Source organism: Anthonomus grandis, unplaced genomic scaffold (assembly GCF_022605725.1).
Source record: "Anthonomus grandis grandis unplaced genomic scaffold, icAntGran1.3 ctg00000121.1___fragment_1, whole genome shotgun sequence".
Classification (NCBI taxonomy): domain Eukaryota; kingdom Metazoa; phylum Arthropoda; class Insecta; order Coleoptera; family Curculionidae; genus Anthonomus; species Anthonomus grandis.
In genome coordinates, this window is record NW_026088435.1 from 176384 (window position 1) to 200748 (window position 24365).

General features: G+C 32.8%; 1 protein-coding gene and 1 long non-coding RNA gene across 2 annotated transcripts; one reads left to right on the forward strand and one right to left on the reverse strand.

Annotated features, from left to right (window-relative positions):
• The first annotated feature begins 457 nt into the window (after positions 1–457).
• LOC126749500 (probable insulin-like peptide 3) lies at positions 458–11210 on the forward strand. The gene is made up of 3 exons (XM_050459196.1): positions 458–690; positions 3655–3850; positions 6642–11210. The coding sequence occupies exons 2-3, from the start codon at positions 3655–3657 to the stop codon at positions 6830–6832; spliced, it is 387 nt and encodes a 128-aa protein (XP_050315153.1). The 5' UTR covers positions 458–690; the 3' UTR covers positions 6833–11210.
• Positions 10921–18056, reverse strand: LOC126749501 (uncharacterized). The gene is made up of 2 exons (XR_007665092.1): positions 17728–18056; positions 10921–17440 (listed from the first exon to the last, which is right to left on the reverse strand). It is a non-coding gene; the product is annotated as an uncharacterized LOC126749501 (long non-coding RNA).
• Between the last annotated feature and the right edge of the window lie 6309 nt (positions 18057–24365).

Genomic DNA, 24365 nt, shown 5'->3' on the forward strand with positions numbered 1-24365 from the left:
TAAAGGGAACAACCTGTGAAATAGTTGGCACACTCGCTGATTGTGTATTTTTTCATTTAATTTTAAAATAACATCCTTGATTATTCAAGCTATTTTTTTAAAATCATCTGTCAAAGTAGTGACGTTTGGTTTTCAAGATGGCGTCTCTGGCGGGCCATTTTGAAGTTTGGCCCTGTCAGTGTTACGTCAAGTCTTATGCATGTGAAATAATTCGTCTGATAATTTTGAAACCCCTTCACTCGCACCCCTCAACAACAGCAAACATTCATAAATACTTTTTTCACACTAAGAGGTACCAATTTAGAAAAAAAAAAAAATGAATAACTCATCCCAACAACAGCATTTAAAATAGATAATCGATCCGCGTATCAACATTCTCTCGACCAGCACCTAATAAAATGGAGGTCGTCAGATCAGTTCTTAAACTCCTGCGGGCAAGATAAGGAGTCTGCAGTATCCGACCCGTATGATGGTCGAGAGCCGATCTACAAGCGCGATCGTAGAGTTTCACCGTAGATCATTCGTGGCCCTCGGAAGGGTGCTGAATCGATCGTAAGGGCGCCACCCTTAGTTCTGTGATGTACGAAAGTGAGCTACTTCTGGTGGAGAGTGTTGATAGTGAGAGTTTTCCGCTAGTTTCTATTGTTCATTTGTTTTTTCTGGAAGCGAGGGTTGGCTACGTTAAAGAAGGTAAGGCCAGTTTTGCTTTTTAATATATGATATTAAATTCATCTCATTATTGTGAATGTGAAGGTTGCTGCCTTTTCAATAAAATATCTTTCCTTCCGCTAATTTTTAACCGATATAACCGATTAATAAAGTTACCCCAAAAAAGCACCCAGTTTTATTATTCATAATATCGTAATATATAAAATAATGTACGAATTTCAGATTTCAAATTTGCCGCTAAAACGGCCGTTCCCGATTATTACTCATAACTTGTCACTAGGAATTTCAATCACTGGCACGTCAAAGCCATTTGACAATAAAGTCTGTGGGTGCGACTGAGAGAGACAATAATAATCCCAAAATTAAGACGTCATAATTTAACGTTTTTCAACGATGTTTTATGCTACAAAAAGGGATTTTTGGCATTTTCTTTGTACATATATGGAGACTCCAAAGTTCCTTTTACCAATAGGAACAATTTCCTTGGGGGTGGTTCCAAGTTATTGTAGTTTATCTATTACGATGAGTGAAACAAGGAACTCATTTTTTCACGGCACGTCAAACACACCCGTTTGCTAATTATGTAAATGAGTGCGACTGAGATGGACAATATTCCGATATACGTTAAAATCGGCTGTTTTTAATTAACATTTTATGGTACAATAAAGACTTTTTACCATTTTCTTGATACATATTCGAAACCCCAAGGTTTCTTTTCATCGCTAAGGAAGTTCAAGCTATTTTAAGTCGATTTTCCATGAAATTCCCCGGCAAGTTTGCCTCCTCTATTATTCCAAATTCAGTTTGATACGTCAAACTTCCATAGGTGACTTTGCAGTTAATCAACGTTTGACAATGAGTGTAAGAAGGATAAGTATATATTGAGATTTTATTTTGGGGACGCCAAACACGTTTGTCTCCTCAGTATATTGGTGCGAGTGAGACGGACAATGTCTGATGATAAACGTCAAATTATACAGTATTTATGTGACGTTTAATGATAACTAATAAGGATATTTACCGTCTCTTTTTAACTTATATAGAAAATTTTCGTTTGTCCATAAAAATACAATTGTTTAAGGAAATCCAAGCCGTTTTAATTCGATTTTGTCCGCCTCCATTGCTCCTTCCATACGTGACTATCTTAGAACATTGAAAGGCCTTTCAATGTTCTAAGGTGACTATCCATTTTACCAGTCATTATCTTCTATAATGAGCGCAACAAGGATAACCACATATGGGTTTGCTTATGTATACTATATATATTATGTATACATATTATGTATTTGCTTATGTATACCCAGAGGCTTTAACGTTCTATTTCCGTAATTTTTTTTATTTAATTTAACGTGACGATAACGTAATGCAAATCTATAAATACCCCCCCGAAGTAATGTTCATAACGTGGCTTCTAATATCGTCGTTTAATTTTAGATCGAAGACATTTTTAATCGGGAGGTTATCTCTATCGGAGCTGATTCCGTCGGCAGGGGTCATTTACTAAATAAATCGAATGCCTTGAAAAGTATTGTATTGTTTTTGTCGATTGTTTTGAAAGTATGCATGTGTATAGGAAAATGTGGGCATTTTTGGCGGATATCCCTCGTGCAGCGAGGTATTTAGGTCATTTATATGGAACAATATTAATAAGAAACAATGCGTGTTTGCAATGGCGCCAAAAAGTTCGAAATATACCGAACATTCCCGAGTAAACCCGGATTTTCTTTTTTATGGTTTTCTAAGCTTATTTAAAGTAAAATTGAAAAATGAATGACACTTTCTCACAGGCACTTTTCCCCCTCCATAAGATGGCGCTATTAAATTTAACGTTCGACGTTTCGGCTTCGGGCCTGCATCATCAACTTGGTTTTTTCAAATACGAACTTGCGCTTTTTATTTTCGATTTTAAAAGCCCCAATTCATCTGGAAATAACGACGTATCACACTTAGCAATAAACTTTCATTTTATAGACGAATTTTGAGTTTAAATTTTATTTGTCTACCCATCTCTCTCTTGTACATTATCTTGCTCATAAGTCTACCTTTGTTCAACTAATTGTCTAAGGGTAAACTACACTAGTTTAAGTCAATGTGTTAAACAAAGACAGACTTACGGCTAAAACGAAGTACTAGAGAGAGATGACTAGATTAATATTTTTTTAAGGTCAAATTTCTTCATAAAAATTGAGTTTTTTTAACAAGTGTGATACATCATTATTTTCAGAAAAAAAAGTCCTTTCAAAATCAAAAATAAAAAATCCAGGTCCGTATTTGAAAAACCAAAGTTGACGATGAAGGCCCGAAAACGAAACGTCGGATTTTAAATTTGATGACGTCATTTTGTAGAGACCTTAAGAAGTAATCGTTTATTTTTAAGTCTCGCCTCAAATAAGCCGGAAAAAACTAAAAATCAAACCATCGGCTTCTCTCGGATTTCTTCGGGATTTTTCGAATGTTTCGGCGCCAATTTTTTAAATTCCAATGTACGCTTCACTTAGATTAACCCCAAGCCGAGCTGATATGTTGTAATCATTCATTTGTTTTGCCTAATGCTTAATTAAGTTAATGTTCAATGTAAACAATTATTTGTCTATATTAATTAATTAGATTAATTAAACTGTTTATTTGTTGCTCAATTAACATCGGAATTAGTGTATGAAAAAGATGGACCTTTGCACCTGAAGATCATGCATGGGTTTATTTATTATAAACAATTTCTACCCATCTTTTTTCAATACACTATTTTCTTTGTTCAACACGTTGTCTTAGGTACATTGTTTATTGAGGCAAAAAATTAATTTAATTAACTCAATATTCATTTACAAAAAAAAAAAAGGTAATTAGCTTACGTAAGTGTTTACAATGCGTTAAACAAAGCCGGACTTATGGCTGAACTAGTGTGTTAGAAAGAGTTGGTTGCACTTTCTTCGAGAACACTCGGATTTTTCAAAAATATTGGCGCCAATTTTTCTCTCTACATTTCAGATGTGCCAAAAATACTTGCGAATCACATTCGTCCTATGGCTGTGCATTCAACCGTGGCTGTGCGACTGCGCCCATCTAGATGATATTTCGAGGCTGCGCCAGGAAAATGGGGCCACCAACAAGTACTACTGCGGCAAGTACCTTACCGAAGCGTTGGCAACACTGTGCGAGGGAAACTATCAAACGTTAAGACCAGGTTAGATCCACGGGGATGGAAGAAAACCACCATTCAATGCATTGAAATTGCGCTCAATAACGCCAAAACGGTTATATTTACATGAAAACTTGTATGGGACTTTTTGGTAAAGAAACTCATTGGATTTTAAATGAAGCTAAAATTGATAAAATTGGTGCATACCTTTTTAAAATATTTGGATTTTCGTCAAACCTCAAAGGAGATTTTTCAATGCATTGAAATAGCGCGCAGTACTACAAAATGGTTGTGGTTACAAAGAAACTTGTTAGGACCTTTTTGATAAAGAAACTCATCAGCTTTCATATGAAAATAAAATTAGTAAAATCGGTGTATAAGTTTTTAAAATATTTGGATTTTTTGGAGACAAAGTCTTTGCTTCTTACAGGCACTCCTGGCATTAGAATTTCAATATCTTGACTTTTAGAGCGTCGATTTTAGTCATTTCTTCATATATGACTAAAAAGGTCTTCACAACAATCCATAAATTAATAACTTTTGAATGTTGACTACGAGAATCCGAGATATTCATTTGTCAATAAGTGACAAAGTTTTTTGCCTCTTACAGGCACTCCTGGAATAAAAATTTCAATATCTCGACTTTTAGTACATTGATTTTAGTCATTTCTTCAAATATGACTAAAAAGGTCTTCAGAACAGTCCATAAATCAATAACTTTTGAATTTTGCCTACGAGAGTCCGAGATATTCACTTGCCAATAAGTGACAAAGTTTTTTGTCTCTTACAGGCACTACTCGAATAAGAATGTCAATATTTAGACTTTTAGTGCATCGATTTTAGTCATTTCTTCAAATATGACTAAAAAGGTCTTTAGAACAGTCCATAAATCAATAACTTTTGAATTTTGACTGCGAGAATCCGAGATATTCACTTGCCAATATGTAACAAAGTTTTTTGCTTCTTACAGGCACTCCTGGCATAAGAATTTCAATATCTTGACTTTTAGTGCATCGATTTTAGTCATTTCTTCAAATATGACTAAAAAGGTCTTCAGGATAGTCCATAAGTCAATAACTTTTAAATTTTGACTACGAGAATCCGAGATATTCACTTGTCAATAAGTGACAAAGTTTTTTGCTCCTTACAGGCACTCCTGGACTAAGAATTTCAATATCTTGACTCTTAGTGCACAGATTTTAGTAATTTCTTCAAATATGACTAAAAAGGTCCTCAGGATAGTCCATAAGTCAATAACTTTTGAATTTTGACTACGAGAATCCGAGATATTCACTTGTCAATAAGTGACAAAGTTTTTTGCTCCTTACAGGCACTCCTGGACTAAGAATTTCAATATCTTGACTCTTAGTGCACAGATTTTAGTAATTTCTTCAAATATGACTAAAAAGGTCCTCAGGATAGTCCATAAGTCAATAACTTTTGAATTTTGACTACGAGAATCCGAGATATTCACTTGTCAATAAGTGATAAAGTTTTTTGCTCCTTACAGGCACTCCTGGACTAAGAATTTCAATATCTTGACTCTTAGTGCACAGATTTTAGTAATTTCTTCAAATATGACTAAAAAGGTCCTCAGGATAGTCCATAAGTCAATAACTTTTAAATTTTGACTACGAGAATCCGAGATATTCACTTGTCAATAAGTGACAAAGTTGTTTTTCTTTTACAGGCACTCCTGGAATAAAAATTTCAATATCTCGACTTTTAGTACATCGATCTTAGTCATTTCTTCAAATATGACTAAAAAGGTCTTCAGGATAGTCCATAAATCAATAACTTTTGAATTTTGACTACGAGAATCCGAGATATTCACTTGTCAATAAGTGACAAAGTTTTTTGCTCCTTACAGGCACTCCTGGACTAAGAATTTCAATATCTTGACTTTTAGTGCATCGATTTTAGTTATTTCTTCAAATATGACTAAAAAGGTCCTCAGAATGGTCCATAAATCAATAACTTTTGAATTTTGACTGCGAAAATCCGAGATATTCACTTGCCAATAAGTAACAAAGTTTTTTGCTTCTTACAGGCACTCCTGGAATAAGAATTTCAATATCTTGACTTTTAGTGCATCGATTTTAGTCATTTCTTCAAATATGACTAAAAAGGTCTTCAGAACAGTCCATAAATCAATAACTTTTGAATTTTGACTACGAGAGTCCGAGATATTCACTTGTCAATAAGTGACAAAGTTTTTTTTCTCTTACAGGCAGTCCTGGAATAAGAATTTCAATATATTGACTTTTAGTGCACAGATTTTAGTCATTTTTTCAAATATGACTAAAAAGGTCTTCAGAATGGTCCATAAATCAATAACTTTTAAATTTGGACTGCGAGAATCCGAGATATTCACTTGTCAATAAGTGACAAAGTTTTTTGTCTCTTACAGGCAGTCCTGGAATAAGAATTTCAATATCTTGACTTTTAGTGCATCGATTTTAGTCATTTCTTCAAATATGACTAAAAAGGTCTTCAGAATGGTCCATAAATCAATAACTTTTGAATTTTGACTACGAGAATCCGAGATATTCACTTGTCAATAAGTGACAAAGTTTTTTGCTCCTTACAGGCACTCCTGGACTAAGAATTTCAATATCTTGACTCTTAGTGCATCGATTTTAGTCATTTCTTCAAAAAAGACTAAAAAAGGCTTCAGATTAGTCCATAAATCAGTAATTTCTAAATTTTGCCTGCGATTACCCAAAATATTCACAAGAGAAAAAATCTCTGCTTCGTACAGGCACCCCTGGAATAACAATTCTAATATTTTGACTCTTTTGTGATGTCAGTAGTAAATAAATCTAATTATTTCCAGTTCGTATCCATAAAAAGAGCTACTGGAAGTCCCAACTGTACACCGACCTACAATCAGACGCGCCCTATCAAAACCTGGGCAGAAGAAGAAGAAGACGAGTCACCAGGGGGGTGTACAACGAATGCTGCGAGAAACCCTGCTCGATCGATCAGCTGATGATGTATTGCGCAGCGCCTGCGCCCTCCGTATGAAGGGACACGTGATCGTTACCGTGATAATTGTTATCACACCGGTGATAATTTTTATATGTGAAGTGCTGTGAAAATGATCAGGCCCAAAATTGGGGCGAGGAAAGGGGAAGTATATACATATAATGGTTCACCATAATGGCCATTTTTGATCTGCAAATTATAAATATACGGGTGGTAAGTGGTGATGAAGGCAAAAAATTAGTGAGATTTTGATAGAAGTAATTTAGAATAATTATTTAACGTTGATGGTGCCGCGGCTATACAATTTGTAGGAGGAATTTGGGAATTGTAATTTTTAATGTTATAACAGTCACAAACAAGAGAGGGCGCTAAGTCGTTAATGACGAGAAACGAACTGTCACTGTTGCTGTCATATTTGTCATAAATTTGAAGCTTGTCATAATATGTGACGTACTAAATCTAAGGGTGGGCGTGGCCCCGATGATGTCAGAAGTAGAGTTGGGCAAATCGATTCATACAAATCGTACTAACTTAGTGATTCCTATTAAATCTAATTCATAAATGACGACGAAACATTGTACTTAAGGACACTAGGTCAAAGATATATATATATTTTTTTTTACATGAAATGTACAATATGTTTTTTTTTTAATATTTATACTTAATAGTTTTGTATTTTCTAGACGCGATTTTGATCATTGGTGTGATAGTCCAATTATTATACCCATCTCTTTAGGTCCAAATAAAACGTGTGTAGAGGTAATTTCAAATTTCCACACGTACGTTATATATAGAGAGAATAAAAAACGCATCTTCCGGACAAAATGGCGGAAGAGCACGTTAACCTTGAAACCGTTTAGTGCTCCGTCCGACTCACAGTCGAAAAGACCGGATGATTAATAAAGGTTTGTTAAGTTCCAGCAGAACAAAATATATTTTAGGAAACCTATTGATGGATGATTAGGAATTTCAGAAATGAATTGAAATAATTACTATATACAGGGTGTCTCAACTGTATTTACACACATTTTCGCCACATTTAAATTCTTTTTCTCAAAAATGAAAAATAAAAAAATGAGAAATCAGCCTTGGAAGGTGAGAACATTTTCTGAAAAAAAAAATCCCAGCAACAAAGTGCTCATATCTCTAAATCAAATTGAGCTAAAGACTTAAAAATTGGCCTATAGATTTTTCGAAAAAACTTCATTGGACACGTGTTTTAGGGTTTTTGCCAAAAGTTAAAAATAATGGAGAAATCAGCCTTGGAAGTTGAAGATATTTTCTGGAAAAAAATTATTTATTCCTAAGGACAAAATGCTCATATCTCCGACCCTGAGTAAAATAGAGACTTGACAATTAGCACACAGATTCTTGAAATAAATTCATTAGACACCTATTTCAGCATTTTTTTGAAACTTTAAAAATAATTGCGAAATCAGCCTTGGAAGTTGAAGATATTTTCTGAAAAAAAAAATCATTCCTAAGGACAAAGTGCTCATATCTTAGAACCTGAGTGAAGTAGAGACTTGAAAATTGGCACACATATTCTTGAAATAAATTCATTAGACACCTATTTCACCATATTTTCCAAAAATTAAAAATAATTCAGAAATCAGCCTTGGAAGTTGAAGATATTTTCTGAAAAAAAAAAATTATTCCTAAGAACAAAATACTCATATCTCCGACCCTGAGTAAGATAGAGACTTAAAAATTGACACACAGATTCTTGAAATAAATTCATTGAAAACCTATTTCAGCGTTTTTTTCTAAAAATTAGAAAAAATTAAAAATCACCCTTGGAAGTTGAAGATATTTTCTGAAAAAAAAAATCATTCCTAAGGACAAAATACTCATATCTCCGACCCTGAGTGAAATAGAGACTTGAAAATTAGCACACATATTCTTGAAATAAATTCATTGGACACCTATTTCAGCATTTTTTCCAAAAATTAAAAATAATTCAGAAATCAGCCTTGGAAGTTAAAGATATTTTCTGAAAAAAAAAATATTTATTCCTAAGGACAAAATACTCATATCTCCGACCCTGAGTAAGATAGAGACTTAAAAATTGGCACACATATTCTTGAAATAAATTCATTAGACACCTATTTCAGCATATTTTCCAAAAATTAAAAATAATTCAGAAATCAGCCTTGGAAGTTGAAGATATTTTCTGAAAAAAAAAATTCATTCCTAAGGACAAAGTGCTCATATCTTAAAACCTGAGTGAAGTAAAGACTTGAAAATTGGCACACATGTTCTTGAAATAAATTCATTAGACACCTATTTCAGCATATTTTCTAAAAATTAAAAATAATTCAGAAATCAGCCTTGGAAGTTGAAGATATTTTCTGGAAAAAAATTATTTATTCCTAAGGGCAAAATGCTCATATCTCCAACCCTGAGTAAGATAGAGACTTGAAAATTGGCATACAGATTCTTCAAATAAATTCATTGGACACATATCTTAGCGTTTTTTCCAAAAATTTTAACTTGAGAAATCACCCTTGGAAGTTGAAAATATATTAAAAAAAAATTACTTGGGCAAGATTAGTAAGTGAGTAAAGGGTATTGACTCAACTGCCTGGACGAATATTTTGATTACTTCCAGGCAGTTGAGTGAATTCAATCAATTTACAGTGAATATACAAATTTCCCGAAATTTTAGCAAATAATTATTAAATATTCTCCCAAGATACTGACAAGCGAATATATACATTTCAGGAATATATCACAAGGTGCATTAATTATTCTATATTTATGGTTTCATTAAAAGTAATTTCATTTTTGCTTAAACGTCACTATAATTGTATACTACCATGATAGAATTTACTCATATAGGACGATTTTTCATAAAAATTCTATACTGTATTCAGCCTTAAAATGCCATTATTCTGTCATTATTCATTATTCTGTTCTGCAAATTTTACAAAATGGCTTCGCATATGTTTGGATAAAAAGGAATTATTATCACACTGACTCTCGAACTAAAAACTTGCTGTAACTGTAAATTAATTTTCACATATGTAATTAGATTCACCGAATACGTTAATACGATTAATATGATTTGTATGAGTCGACAGGCCAGGGCAAAATTCAATCATTCTAATACGACCCACCTCTAGTCGGAAGGTTCCTAACCTAACGAAATAAACACAACTGTTTATTCGAAGAATTTCTTATTTACACCAACCGATATCTATAATATAAAATGTGGAAAACAAAGTGAATGGCATCTCTATATACATATAATAATGTTGCAGAATAATTCGTATATTGATTTTTAATCGGGTCCGCGTGGCATTACGTCGCTTTGGACCTGACTGCATTTATAAATTATTGATAAACGGGTTTTACGGTATCTTAAAAGTCAAATTCCGCCCGTGATGAACCTTTGATTGTTTGTGAACCAAATATTTTGTGATAAGGCAAGTTTTTTTCGTCTTATCACAAATGCATTTTTGTAATAATGGAAATTATCGAGTACCGTCCTTTGCTTAAAACCGTAGTAAGGTTTAATCAAATTTTATATGGGCACCACGAACTTAATAAATATACCTGGACTGCTAATGCATATTATGACCACTGCCTGGTGGCCGTCATTTTTATAGAAATTGTGTCCTTTTGATGTTGGTCACTCTGAACATTTTCAGTGTTGCCAACAAAAAATATATTGAATAACGGTAATGAAGTTGACGACGCTGACGTGTGAGTATAGCGGGTTGCCTAGTTTTTGGCGATTTGTAAACGATGCTTGAGTATATCGTCTGCAACAGGCGATATAGCTTCCTCCTTATTTAATACGTGGATAATGTATCACCATCCTTATTTAACACGTTCGCGGACAGTGCTAACTTAAAAGTCGTAAAAAAATAATCACCTGTTTTTTTTACTTAATTTAGTTGATTTTTGCGGGAATATACGAAATATTGAAAGAAACATGATATTTTTGCGTATTTTTCTCTATGAATAGAAGACGGTTATGACAGGTCCGTCCCACTAGAACAGAAAAAAGTAGTGTGGACTGTCCCACCACACTACTTTTTCTAGTCTAGTGGAACAGACCTGCTACCATCGTCACGATAAAAAAAAAGGAAAAAATGAATATGAGCACAAATAATATATTCGTATACAAATACGTTTATTCGCCTAATCAAACAGATCTAAATCAAAATACAAAAACCTTATTTAACATTCTCAAAAAAGCTAAACGAAAACACAAAATTCATTGGTAAAAGATACCAGAAAACATTTGATAAAAACCCTAAGCGCTATGCCAAGGTGCAAAGCACTCCACACTCAATGCAGGCCTTTCAGGGCAGCCAGAGCATCTGTAATTGGTTTCCTTCCTCTTTGAAAATTTTGAACATTGCCTGCATCGTAAGAAATATCGCTTCCTTGAATAGTTATCAGGAACTGGGATTGTCTGGGGAAAATGGTTCTGATAATTCTGATCCCCAAAAACGCTTGTACTTGGAACAGGAACATATTTATTCTGAGTTGGCCTAAACCTAGGTGGCAGTTGCAGCAATGATCTCCCATCTTTAATTTCTGTATCAATTTGTTGCAGAGATTTTATGATTATCACTCTGAATATCACGAAGCTAATATTAGACCCGTTCATTTTCTTGAATAAATAGTATGAGTTCCTTATAGTGACATCCAGTAAATGGAAAATGACCTTTCATACCAAAAAAAGATTTTTCTTGGCGAAGAATAATAAGAAACCATTTGATCATACCGGCAATACCGGACATGAACTTATTATAGTCAACTATTTAAATAGGCTTGATCTTAGGATTACCTTTTCTTTTAGCGGTGTTCACTAGGGCAGGATGATGCGCAGTAGTAAGAGCAAGCACTTCGCGCTTATCCTTCCACTTCGTCACATATACTTTTCCTTTTCGCAGCCAAACATGTTCTCCAAGTGACAATTTTTTTTTGTGACCAGAACAGGATTTCTTTTCCTGTTGCTTCGAAGGGTACCTGTGACATGAGTTTTTAACCCGACAAGTTTTTTTGCCAAAGAAATACTGTTATAGTAATTATCCATGAAGATATGATGTCCGCGACTGAGATATGGCTGCAAGAGTCTTGTGACTAAGGCCTCAATTTTCGTAAGATTTCCATCCGGCGGTTCAGCTCCTTGCCCTTTGTACATTTCTATGTTCGAAACGTAGCCTTCGGGATTGCAAAGTTCATAGAATTTAATCCCATATTTGGTCTTCTTGTTTTTCATATACGTTCTGACGGAAAGCCGTCCTCTAAACAGCAACATTGATTCATCAAGAGACAATTCTTTCGTAGGCCTATAAGCCCTTTGAAAGTTGTGATCCAGAAGTTCCTTAATTCGGTATAACCTATCCTTGCTTGGAGATGCGTTTTTATTGTGTGTGCAGAAACATCGCAAGATTTGTTCAAATCGGCGGCCGTTCATAGTCGACGAGAAAATCGGATGGTAATATAGAGGATGATAGCTAAAAAGTTTTCTTATATTGGGACATTTTATTTTGGCAGTAAACACAGTCCCAGAAACTTGCTTATTTCATCTTTCGTTATAGGCTTGATATCCATACTTCGGGAGTGGCGAGTTTTAGGACGAGCGGAACGGGACAAGTGGTCTGCATAAATATTACTCGAATCGACTAACAAGCGCATAATCCGTTCATCCCATAGTTGGAGAAATACACCTAATGGTGTATCTGATGAATCCGGATCAGGACAAATTTGTTCTGCTATTCCATTTCCATTCATGGAGAAGTCATCAATTCCAACCAGAATCGGCCGAATCATTTTCGACTGGTAAATGGATCCATTTGGTCATCTGAATCGGATTGCGAAATTTGTGGTGTCGATATTCTGTTCGTGGGAGAAACAGGATCAGAAAAAGGAGGAGATGATGACCTACTGGTCTCAGGAGAAATATTCACTTGCTGTTCAGAATCTGAGGAGTCGGCCACGTCATTTTTAGGATCATAGTTGTCACTACTTCCAGAGCCGAATGGTTCCGATTCCTCATCGGTTGATGTCTCCTCTAGTAGCTTGAGTAACCGCGCCTTTTCCTTGGAATCCATACTTATCACCAGTTGAAATGTATAACTAGACTAAATAAATAACAAAAATGAAAACAAATTTTATAATAAAACCCTTGGAAATTTGTTAATATGTTCCATAACCAAGTTCCTACTCTCGTGTAGAATCGCCTTTGGTCTATTATGATGCTTGCCTCTCTGATCTAAAGGAATATGAACACCGAGTTTGAGTTTATCTTGTACAGTCTGGATTCGTCTATGAGTGATTTTGAACACATCGAGTAACGTAGTTTTGCATACTTTCTTGTTATTTATGAAGTACGTGAAAGTGCACAACTTTAACGATGTAGCATCTGTTTTTCCAGCTCTTCTTCTTTTTGGCTAAAAACGCCGACTGCTCATCATACGAATGTGAATAGAAGAACTTGAAGAGATCTTTTCTCATATCAAGGGTGAAATGTGATCACATTTGCTTACAAGATTTGCTGCATATGTTTACCTTCAAAAAATAACATAAATAGTAAATCTATACATATACAGTGTGAATCTTTGCTTGTGTTCCATGGAAAAAAACCTGTAATGAAAAAAAGTTGAGTCATTCAAAATGTTCCATAGAAAAATATAATATTATAATACCGACAATATAACACCTGTACACAAACAAACATTGTCAGGTGATAAACACAAAGTTTTTGATAAATGTCAAAACAAATCAAAAATATTTCACGTTTAAAATATATTTAATAGACGAGAAAATTCAGCTTTACTTATTATTGTATTTTTTCAATGTGTGAATTTGAATTTTGATTAGTTTGAATTTTTTGGTTGTGGATTGTAGGCTACTATTCGTAATGCACTAAAAACCCTTCGGAATATTTCTCAATGACTCAACTTTATTTCATTGCATGTTTTTCCTATGGAACTAAGGTAAAAATTCTCACTGTATAGGAAAAATCATATAACTTTTGTTGCACATAATAACAGGGTCACCAGCAAATGACATAATAATGCGCATGGTATCAGTGATGATGATTTATGGAATTTTTTTTTAATTAACCGACTTTAAAAAAAAGGTAGCACATATTTTTTACAAATTAATTACCTACAGGTCTAGTAAGTATATTATTAAAGTCGGTGACAAGCAAGTACCATTTTAAAAAGCTGTTTTGAAATCTGGAACCTATTACAAGTTTAATGATTTGATACATTTGCTTGGCACCGACTTCAATAATATTATACTAAACATGTAGATAATTAATTTGAAAAAAAAAATCTTTTACTTAGTACTTTTTGTCTTCCTTGTCGTGTATTCGAGACCCGCATCTCTGCGATTATTTCTAGACACATCCTTCCAAGTTTCTGCATTTATCTGTCTGGTATTTCTTTTTGATTTATTGAGCCTACGAATATCAGTAGGTGAAAACCGAACAGTATTGGATCTTTCTATCCCGTTTTCCATAATCTAAATAAATTACACACACTAGAATGTAACTATTCGCACTGAACCATAAAACAGAATCATTGGGTTAAGTATCAACGACCACAGCGGCTCAAAGTTGATGTCACATAGACCGTTGTTCCGACTTGAAAAATTATTTTAACACTCGCCATATTGGCATACTCGCCTGATCTATTGGTATATCAACAAACTATTATAATATTTAGTGGAATCTATACACGCCATAGACCGTTATTCGTCCGAACGCTTCAATTATTTTAAAAGCAAATATTGTTACTTTTTATAATTTTATAGTATAAATAAAATTAAATGCGTTAAGAAAATAATAGATATTACAATGTAACTTACCTTCGACATTTTGCAAATATATATACCCTTTTTAATTGTAATAATGCAACAAAGTATAGACAAAGTATATACTATCAACACTCACTTAGTAAAACCATGGAGCGACTGTGGTATACGACCTATTAGAAAGAAAAAAATCAGCTGTTTTATTTACGATATATTAGAAAAGGCGCCTAACAAATATTTCTAGTTAAATGATTTTTACGATATATTAGAATTCGAAGGAACACAGTGAATTTTTGTAAAAAACGTAAAATCGGAAATTTCTGGGATACGTCTTATTAGAATATTGATATCGATATAGAGTTTATTTTTACTATAATATAAACCCTTGCTAATTACAAACCCTCATAAAATCATCTATATATTGATTTTTTTGTAGTTTAAGTTTAGATTTATAAGATTATCAGAATAATAAAACAAATATTTTAAAGCGCATGCATCTATCCCAAATTAATTGAAACTTTGTCTCATTTTAGGCGAGGATTACTTTCTTTCATAAATTTTAACGAAATTATTAAAGAAAAATCACAGACCTAACGCAACTATCTTAAATTCTTAACTAAATGTAACTTTCTATTTTGTCTTTTTGTAAACATAACCTCTCAAAAACTTTTCATTGAATTGACAGTCCAGGTATATTTAATTAAGTTCGTGATGGGCACTATCAACGTTAATAATGACAGCCCTTTTGTGAAGGGTCTGCATAAATGTCTCTATAGGCTATAAGAAATTATTCGTGATCAACATATACCAACTCAAGAAATTTAAATGCTGTGAAATTTTTGCTATTTCGTAGTTTAGGTTTTAGGAGTTTATAATTATTTTTGTTTGTTTGTTATTTCGTTTGTATATATTATGTTTTGTTATGTGATAAGGTTTAAATGTAATTTTTGAGTGAGGGTGAGTTTGTTAGATCATAGTAGTATCATGGCTTACTTTTCAAAACAAACAAATTCTTAAAAAATGCCCTCTAATATTTCGGAAATATTATATAACGTTATTAATAACCTTGCCTAATTAAATATTATCAGGGGTTTTGGGTATGATTATTTAACGTTGTCCGCTGATAACTCGCAATTAAAAAAACCACACAAAAAGTTCAACTTTGAACCGGTAAGGTCAAAAGAAATTTCTATCGCTAACCCAATTAAATTAGAGATTTGCCAATTTTTTTTTCTGCTGATTTTAGTAACATTTAGAACTAATGATCTATTTTTGTGATATGTCAAGGTCCATATTTACTAGTTTAACTTATTTCAATAGAGATAACGGAGGTTACACAATTGGATAAAAATATATTTTCTGCACATTGTGATAACATAATACTATTTTTTTATGTATCTATTTTAAATTCAACAGGGTGAATAATTCAAGTCGCTTAAAGTGAGTCCTGTACATACATCTTAAGGCTTAATAATTTTTTATACTATAAAGAAACTCAAAGGAGCTAACTTCGTTATTTTTTTTATTTATTCATAGATATTTGGATTCTGCGAATTGCGAGTGGGTAAAAAAAATAGATTTTAAAGTAACAGTTTGGTGCCAACGTTTTATATTGAAATCGGGTTGACAAGTGACAGTTTGACCTGAATGACAGGTGATGCGAGGGCTACATTGCCAAATTTCCTTGAATTCTAAAATTTAATTAAAGAACCATAGAGTATGAATTTAGTGACTATACTGGAAATTTTATGATGATAATTGGCAATAAGTACAGGAATAATTTATGTTTGACAAATGACAGTTTGACCTTTGATAGATGACAGCTAAGTGCCATTCTACCAAATTTCCTTGAATTCTAAAAATATAATTAACTTACAAGACAATATAGAGATTTTGTTGGAAAAAAATAAGTAAAATTAATCGAAATTGAGGGATCAAATTGATAGGATGGTACTTTGACTATTTGACTATATTGACAGATGACTGTTAGGCCTACGTTGCCGAATTTTCTTAAATTCTAAAACGATTTCTGGACAATTTTTGACATTTTAGTGAGTTAAAAAGTGATGTCATTTTAGTTCGTGCTAAGGGTCACGTTGAAGGTCAATTTGACTTTTAGAGGTCAATATCTCTAAAACTCTTTGGCCAAAGTGTATCATGTGACCCATCAGGTTTCTTGGAATTTTACGTAGAATTCAAAAATATACTCATCTATAGGGGTTGACATAGAAAATAACAGCACTTCCGGAAAAACGAGATGTTAACATTGTTTTTTTTTTTAAGAACTCCCTATATATTTTTTCCCTTCATAATTCTAAAAATTTCTTGTAAAATCTAAAAATATATAAGGAGTTCCTTAAAAAAAAACTTGATATCCGGGTTTACCGGAAGTGCTGTTTTTTGCTAAATAAACCCCTGTACATGAATACATTTTTGAATTCTACGTAAAATTCCAAAAAATTTGATGGGTCACATGATACACTTTGACAAAATAGTTTCCGAGATATTGGCATTTATAAGTTAAATATTTAAATGCTTATATCTCGAAAACTATTTAACCAACTAGGCCATGTGACGTATCAAAATTCTTAGAATTTCACGTAGAATCTAAAAGTGCTAAAACATTTGAAGAGTTCCTTAAAAAAAAATAAATTTGACATCGGGTTTTATCAGAAGTTCTGTTTTTTTTCTAATTAACCCCCATACATGAATACATTTTTGAATTCTACGTAAAATTCCAAGAAATTTGATGGGTCACATGATACACTTTGACAAAATAGTTTCCGAGATATTCGCATTTATAAGTTAAATTTTTAAATGCTTATATCTCGAAAACTATTTAACCGAAGTAGGACATGTGACCTATCAAAATTCTTAGAATTTCATGTAGAATCTAAAAATGTAAAAAAATATAACCAGTTCCTCACAAAAAAAACAAAGTTGACATCCGGTTTTACCGGAAGAACTGATATTTTCTGTATAAGCCTCTATATTTGAATTCATTTTGAAATTCTACATAAATTTCCAATAAATTTGATGGGTCACATGATACACTTTGGCCACATAGTTTCCGAGATATTTGCATCTATAAGTTAAATTTTTAAATGCTTATATCTCGAAAACTATTTAACCGAAGTAGGCCATGTGACCTATCAAAATTCTTAGAATTTCACGTAGAATCTAAAAGTGCTAAAACATTTGAAGAGTTTCTTAAAAAAAATAAATTTGACATCGGGTTTTATCAGAAGTTCTGTTTTTTTTCTAAATAAACCCCTATACATGAATACATTTTTGAATTCTACGTAAAATTCCAAGAAATTTGATGGGTCACATGATACACTTTGACAAAATAGTTTCCGAGATATTCGCATTTATAAGTTAAATTTTTAAATGCTTATATCTCGAAAACTATTTAACCGAAGTAGGACATGTGACCTATCAAAATTCTTAGAATTTCACGTAGAATCTAAAAGTGCTAAAACATTTGAAGAGTTTCTTAAAAAAAATAAATTTGACATCGGGTTTTATCAGAAGTTCTGTTTTTTTTTCTAAATAAACCCCTATACATGAATACATTTTTGAATTCTACGTAAAATTCCAAGAAATTTGATGGGTCACATGATACACTTTGACAAAATAGTTTCCGAGATATTCGCATTTATAAGTTAAATTTTTAAATGCTTATATCTCGAAAACTATTTAACCGAAGTAGGCCATGTGACCTATCAAAATTCTTAGAATTTCACGTAGAATCTAAAACTGCTAAAACATTTGATGAGTTCCTTAAAAAAAAATAAATTTGAATTCGGGTTTGATCAGAAGTTCTGTTTCTTTCTAATTAACTTATATATATGAATACATTTTTGAATTCTACGTAAAATTCCAAGAAATTTGATGGGTCGCATGATACACTTTGGCCACATAGCTTCCGAGATATCGGCATCTACTATAAGTTCAATTTTCAACTACTTATATCTTGGAAACTATTCTATAGAAGTAAAGCATATGACCCCTCAAAATTCGTAGAATTCAAAAATGTATTCATATCAAAGGGTTTATATAAAAAAAAATAGCAGCACTTCCGATAATGGCAACTTTATTTTTTTTTTTAGTAACCCCTTATATATTTTTATTATGATTTAACAATTTAGTACAATAATTTTCAAGATATAAGCATTTAAAAACTTTACTTTCAAAGGCCCATATCTCCGAAACTATTTGGCTAAAGTGCATCATGTGACCTATCAAATTAACTATTAAAAACTTATTAAGCCTTACATGCAGTAAGTGACGGTTGATCTTTTATTAAAATCGATATCGGACCTAGTTTGAAGGTTATGTTATATATTTCTTATTAGATCTCATTAGGTTTTAAATATTCTAGAGATGTGCGTGGAGATGTTCTATATTGCTGTAAATTAGATAACGTTCCAGGCATCCATTATCATATTATTCCAGTTTATCCTTTATTAATCATGTGATAATATTTTATTGAATTAAAAAAAAAAACATGGTGGCTGCCTCGAACCAGCTTTATTGTGATGAATTTGGGTTGTACTTGAATAAGTGATACATTTCTAGGTATAAGTAAGTAATCATGTATAGGTAAAAATATATGATTTATTTAATATGAAATTGTTTTTCATTGAGGTTACAACGATCCTTCTCTTCTTCAAATACTGTCTTCACTGGCCTTGGACGTATAAAAGCTCAACAACTAAGTTGGAGGAGTTGAATCTCACTTATTAAAACAAAGTGAAGAGACCACTGCTCCACTTAATCAATAGAACTTACTTAAAGTACACTCCCTGGATATCGACTCAGTCGCCATCTAATGGAAGAGTTAGATCTGGCAATTGCTAACATATGCTTAGACCTACACCTTCCACCTGACGGCAAAAGTTCTCTATTAACATAAGGTTTCTTCTTTCCCTTACTAGAATCTGAAAATAAATTATAATCTGTGTCACTTGTCAATAGTTATTATTGACAAATGACATTTGACACCCACAAGTTGAGATGAGAGATGACATTGATGAAAGAAGTTCTATCAATGGTGGAAACTAAAGAGTAAAACTTAAAATGTCCTTAAAAAAATTCCTTACCCTCCATATAGAAACTCACTGCTCACATGACTGACTACATAAGATTGATTAGATGACGGGCCACGTAGACTCACCTTAGAATGATCGAGATAATGTTATTTCAACATTTTTGAGAGCAAAATAAACTGTACTATTTATCTTATCTTAAGTAGGCTTTCGGAAAACACATCGTATTTAATTACTACGGCTTAAAGTTATAAAATTTTTTCTAAAGTAAACATCGCCACTCGGAGACTTTCTAGGTCTAGATAAAATTAGAAATTATCGTCGGATTGAGCGTTTTATCATTATTGGGGCCTTAAGATAATACCTGGAGGGTATAGCAATTAAATTTAATTACCTTTCGACCATTCATGCATCCGAGGCGCATGCCCAAGTGCTTTGAAAAAGAATTTGAACTTCAACTTAATTAATATGCTTTTAATAGATTTAGAGGAAACGCCATTTATAAAGAACACGCTGCTTTTTGTTTCACCAGAATATTCTTATTAGTCTTGGAGATATTGAACTTTGAAGATGACTCATTCATTCTTCTCGGGATTACGACTTAAAAAGGCGAATATTTCAGAAATTCTCGATTGAACTACTTTGCACCTAAAATAACATTTGTTACGAACATTTTGTTTCATGAAAATATTCCTATTAGTCTTCGAGATATAAGACTTTGAAGTGAGTGCTCACCTTGAGGATGATTCCTTCTTCTCGGAATTTGTGAAGATGACTCATTTTTCACGAGACCACGACGTAAAAAGGCGGATATTTCAGAATATTTTGATTGAACTATTTTGGACCTTAAATAACATTTTTAAAGAACACTCTACTGAATATTTCCCTTCTAGTTTCATGAAAATATTCCTATTAGTCTTGGAGATATGGGACTTTAAAGTGAAAGCTCACCTTGAAGATGAATCCTCTTTCGCGAGACCATGACGTAAAAAGGCGGATATTTCAGAAATTCTTGATTGAACTATTTTGGATTCTAAATAACATTTTTAAAGAATACTCTACTGAATATTCTCCTTCCAGTTTCATGAAAATATTCCTATTAGTCTTGGAGATATGGGACTTTGAAGTGAAAGCTCACCTTGAAGATGATTTCTTCTTCACGAAGCCATGACGTAAAAAGGCGGATATTTCAGAAACTTTTGATTGAATTATTTTGGATCTTAAACAATATTCGTACAGAACACTCTAGAGAATATTCTCCTTTCTGTTACATGGAAATATTCATATTATTCTTGGAGATATTTGAATTTGAAATGAGTGTTCACGTTCAAGATAGTGCATTTTCAAGCACACCTCTTAAAAATGCGGATATTTCAGAATGTCTTGATTGAACAATTTTGGACCTTATATAACATTTTTAAAGAATACTCTACTGAATATTCTCCTTCTATTTTCATGAAAATATTTCTACTAGTCTTGGAGATATGGGACTTTGAAGTGACAGCTCACCTTGAAGATGATTCCTCTTTCATGAGACCACGACGTAAAAAGGCGGATATTTCAGAAATTCTTGATTCAACTATTTTGGATCATAAATAACGTTTTTAAAGAACACTCTACTGAATATTCTCCTTCTAGTTTCATGAAAATATTCCTATTAGTCTTGGAGATATGGGACTTTGAAGTGAAAGCTCACCTTAAAGATGATTCCTCTTTCGCGAGACCATGACGTAAAAAGGCGGATATTTCAGAAATTCTTGATTCAACTATTTTGGATCCTAAATAACATTTTTAAAGAACACTCTACTGAATATTCTCCTTCTAGTTTCATGAAAATATTCCTATTAGTCTTGGAGATATGGGACTTTGAAGTGAAAGCTCACCTTGAAGATGATTCCTCTTTCACGAGACCTTGACGTAAAAAGGCGGATATTTCAGAAATTCTTGATTGACCTAATTTGGACCTTAAATAACATTTTTAAAGAACACTCTACTGAATATTCTCATTCTAGTTTCATGAAAATATTCCTATTAGTCTTGGAGATATGGAACTTTGAAGTGAAAGCTCACCTTGAAGATGATTTCTCTTTCACGAGACCACGACGTAAAAAGGCGGGTATTTCAGAAATTCTTGATTGAACTATTTTGGATCTTAAATAATATTCGTACAGAACACTCTAGTGAATATTCTTCTTTCTGTTACATGGAAATATTCATATTATTTTTGGAGATATTTGAATTTGAAATGAGTGTTCACCTTCAAGATAATGCATTTTCAAGCACACCTCTTAAAAATGCGGATATTTCAGAATGTCTTGATTGAACAATTTTGGACCTTATATAACATTTTTAAAGAATACTCTACTGAATATTTCCTTTCTAGTTTCATGAAAATATTCCTATTAGTCTTGGAGATATGGGACTTTAAAGTGAAAGCTCACCTTGAAGATGAATCCTCTTTCGCGAGACCATGACGTAAAAAGGCGGATATTTCAGAAATTCTTGATTCAACTATTTTGGATTCTAAATAACATTTTTAAAGAATACTCTACTGAATATTCTCCTTCCAGTTTCATGAAAATATTCCTATTAGTCTTGGAGATATGGGACTTTGAAGTGAAAGCTCACCTTGAAGATGATTTCTCTTTCACGAATCCATGACGTAAAAAGGCGGATATTTCAGAAACTTTTGATTGAATTATTTTGGACTTGAAATAACATTTTTGAAGAATACTCTACTGAATATTTCCCTTCTAGTTTCATGAGAATATTCGTATTAGTCTTGGAGATATGGGACTTTGAAGTGAAAGCTCACCTTGAAGATGATTCCTCTTTCACGAGACCTTGACGGAAAAAGGCGGATATTTCAGAAATTCTTGATTGAACTATTTTGGATCTTAAATAACATTTTTAAAGAACACTCTACTGAATATTCTCCTTCTATTTTCATGAAAATATTCCTATTAGTCTTGGAGATATGGGACTTTGAAGTGAACGCTCACCTTGAAGATGATTCCTCCTTCACAAGACCATGACGTAAAAAGGCGGATATTTCAGAAATTCTTGATTAAACTATTTTGGATCTTAAATAACATTTTTAAAGAACACTCTACTGAATATTCTCCTTCTAGTTTCGTGAAAATATTCCTATTAGTCTTGGAGATATGGGACTTTGAAGTGAAAGATCACCTTGAAGATGATTCCTCTTTCGGGAGACCACGACGTAAAAAGGCGGATATTTCAGAAATTCTTGATTGAACTATTTTGGATCTTAGACAACATTTTTAAAGAACACTCTACTGAATATTCTTCTTCTAGTTTCATGAAAATATTCCTATTAGTCTTGGAGATATGGAACTTTGAAGTGAAAGCTCACCTTAAAGATGATTCCTCTTTCGCGAGACCTTGACGTTAAAAGGCGGATATTTCAGAAATTCTTGATTGAACTATTTTGGATCTTAAATAACATTTTTAAAGAACACTCTACTAAATATTCTCCTTCTAGTTTCATGAGAATATTCCTATTAGTCTTGGAGATATGGGACTTTGAAGTGAAAGCTCACCTTGAAGATGATTCCTCTTTCACGAGACCTTGACGTAAAAAGGCGGATATTTCAGAAATTCTTGATTGAACTATTTTGGATCTTAAATAACGTTTTTAAAGAACACTCTACTGAATATTCTCCTTCTAGTTTCATGAAAATATTCCTATTAGTCTTGGAGATATGGGACTTTGAAGTGAAAGCTCACCTTGAAGATGATTCCTCTTTCACGAGACCATGACGTAAAAAGGCGGATATTTCAGAAATTTTTGATTGAACTATTTTGGCTCTTAAATAACATCTTTAAAGAACACTCTACTGAATATTTCCCTTCTAGTTTCATGAGAATATTCCTATTAGTCTTGGAGATATTGGGCTTTAAAGTGAGTGATCACCTAAAAAATGGTTCTTCGTATCGGCCATTTAAAAAGGCGAATATTGCAGAAACTTTTATAGATACAGCTTTGGACCTTAAGTAAACTTTTTACAGAATATTGAGCAGAATATCATGGTCTTAGATCTATGAAAATACCCCTACATAATTTTTCATTTTGAGGTGAAATTTTTAATGAACTCTTTAGAACTGTATTTTCGGTTCATGAATTTTTTTATACTTTAGCAAAATAACGTTTAATAATTAAAATATTACACATATATCTCATTTCTGTGGAAAATATACATATTATTGACGTTGCGAATAAATATTTAAATAAGATGATAAGCTCGCGCCATTATGAAATATAGGGTTCGTCCCCACCGAGTGCACCTGACGTTAATAATTGTCTATTTGCTTGCATAAATTGTGCCAAAAATGACATTTAAAAAAAATTGATTCTTACCCTAAAATGCATCCGAAAATGTCTAGAGACCCACCAATGAGAACACACAAATTCACAAAAAAAATTAGATCGTCAACGGAGTAACATCCTATCGAAAAATTGACAAATAAATGGATTATGCCGGTAGTATTTATACATTTTATACCTCACCTCTCCCATGTTGATATATCAGTATCGATAAGATTTTTTTTTGTCGAACCCTGGAAATGCTAAAAACGTGTATTTATTGATAGGAGATCCGATATGACATACAGGTGTACGCAAAACTAACTTGATAAGAACGTATTTTTGAATTTTTGTAGTAACGTTCTTCAGAAGTTCGTATTCAGTCACGTGATCAGATGTCAAAAATTGA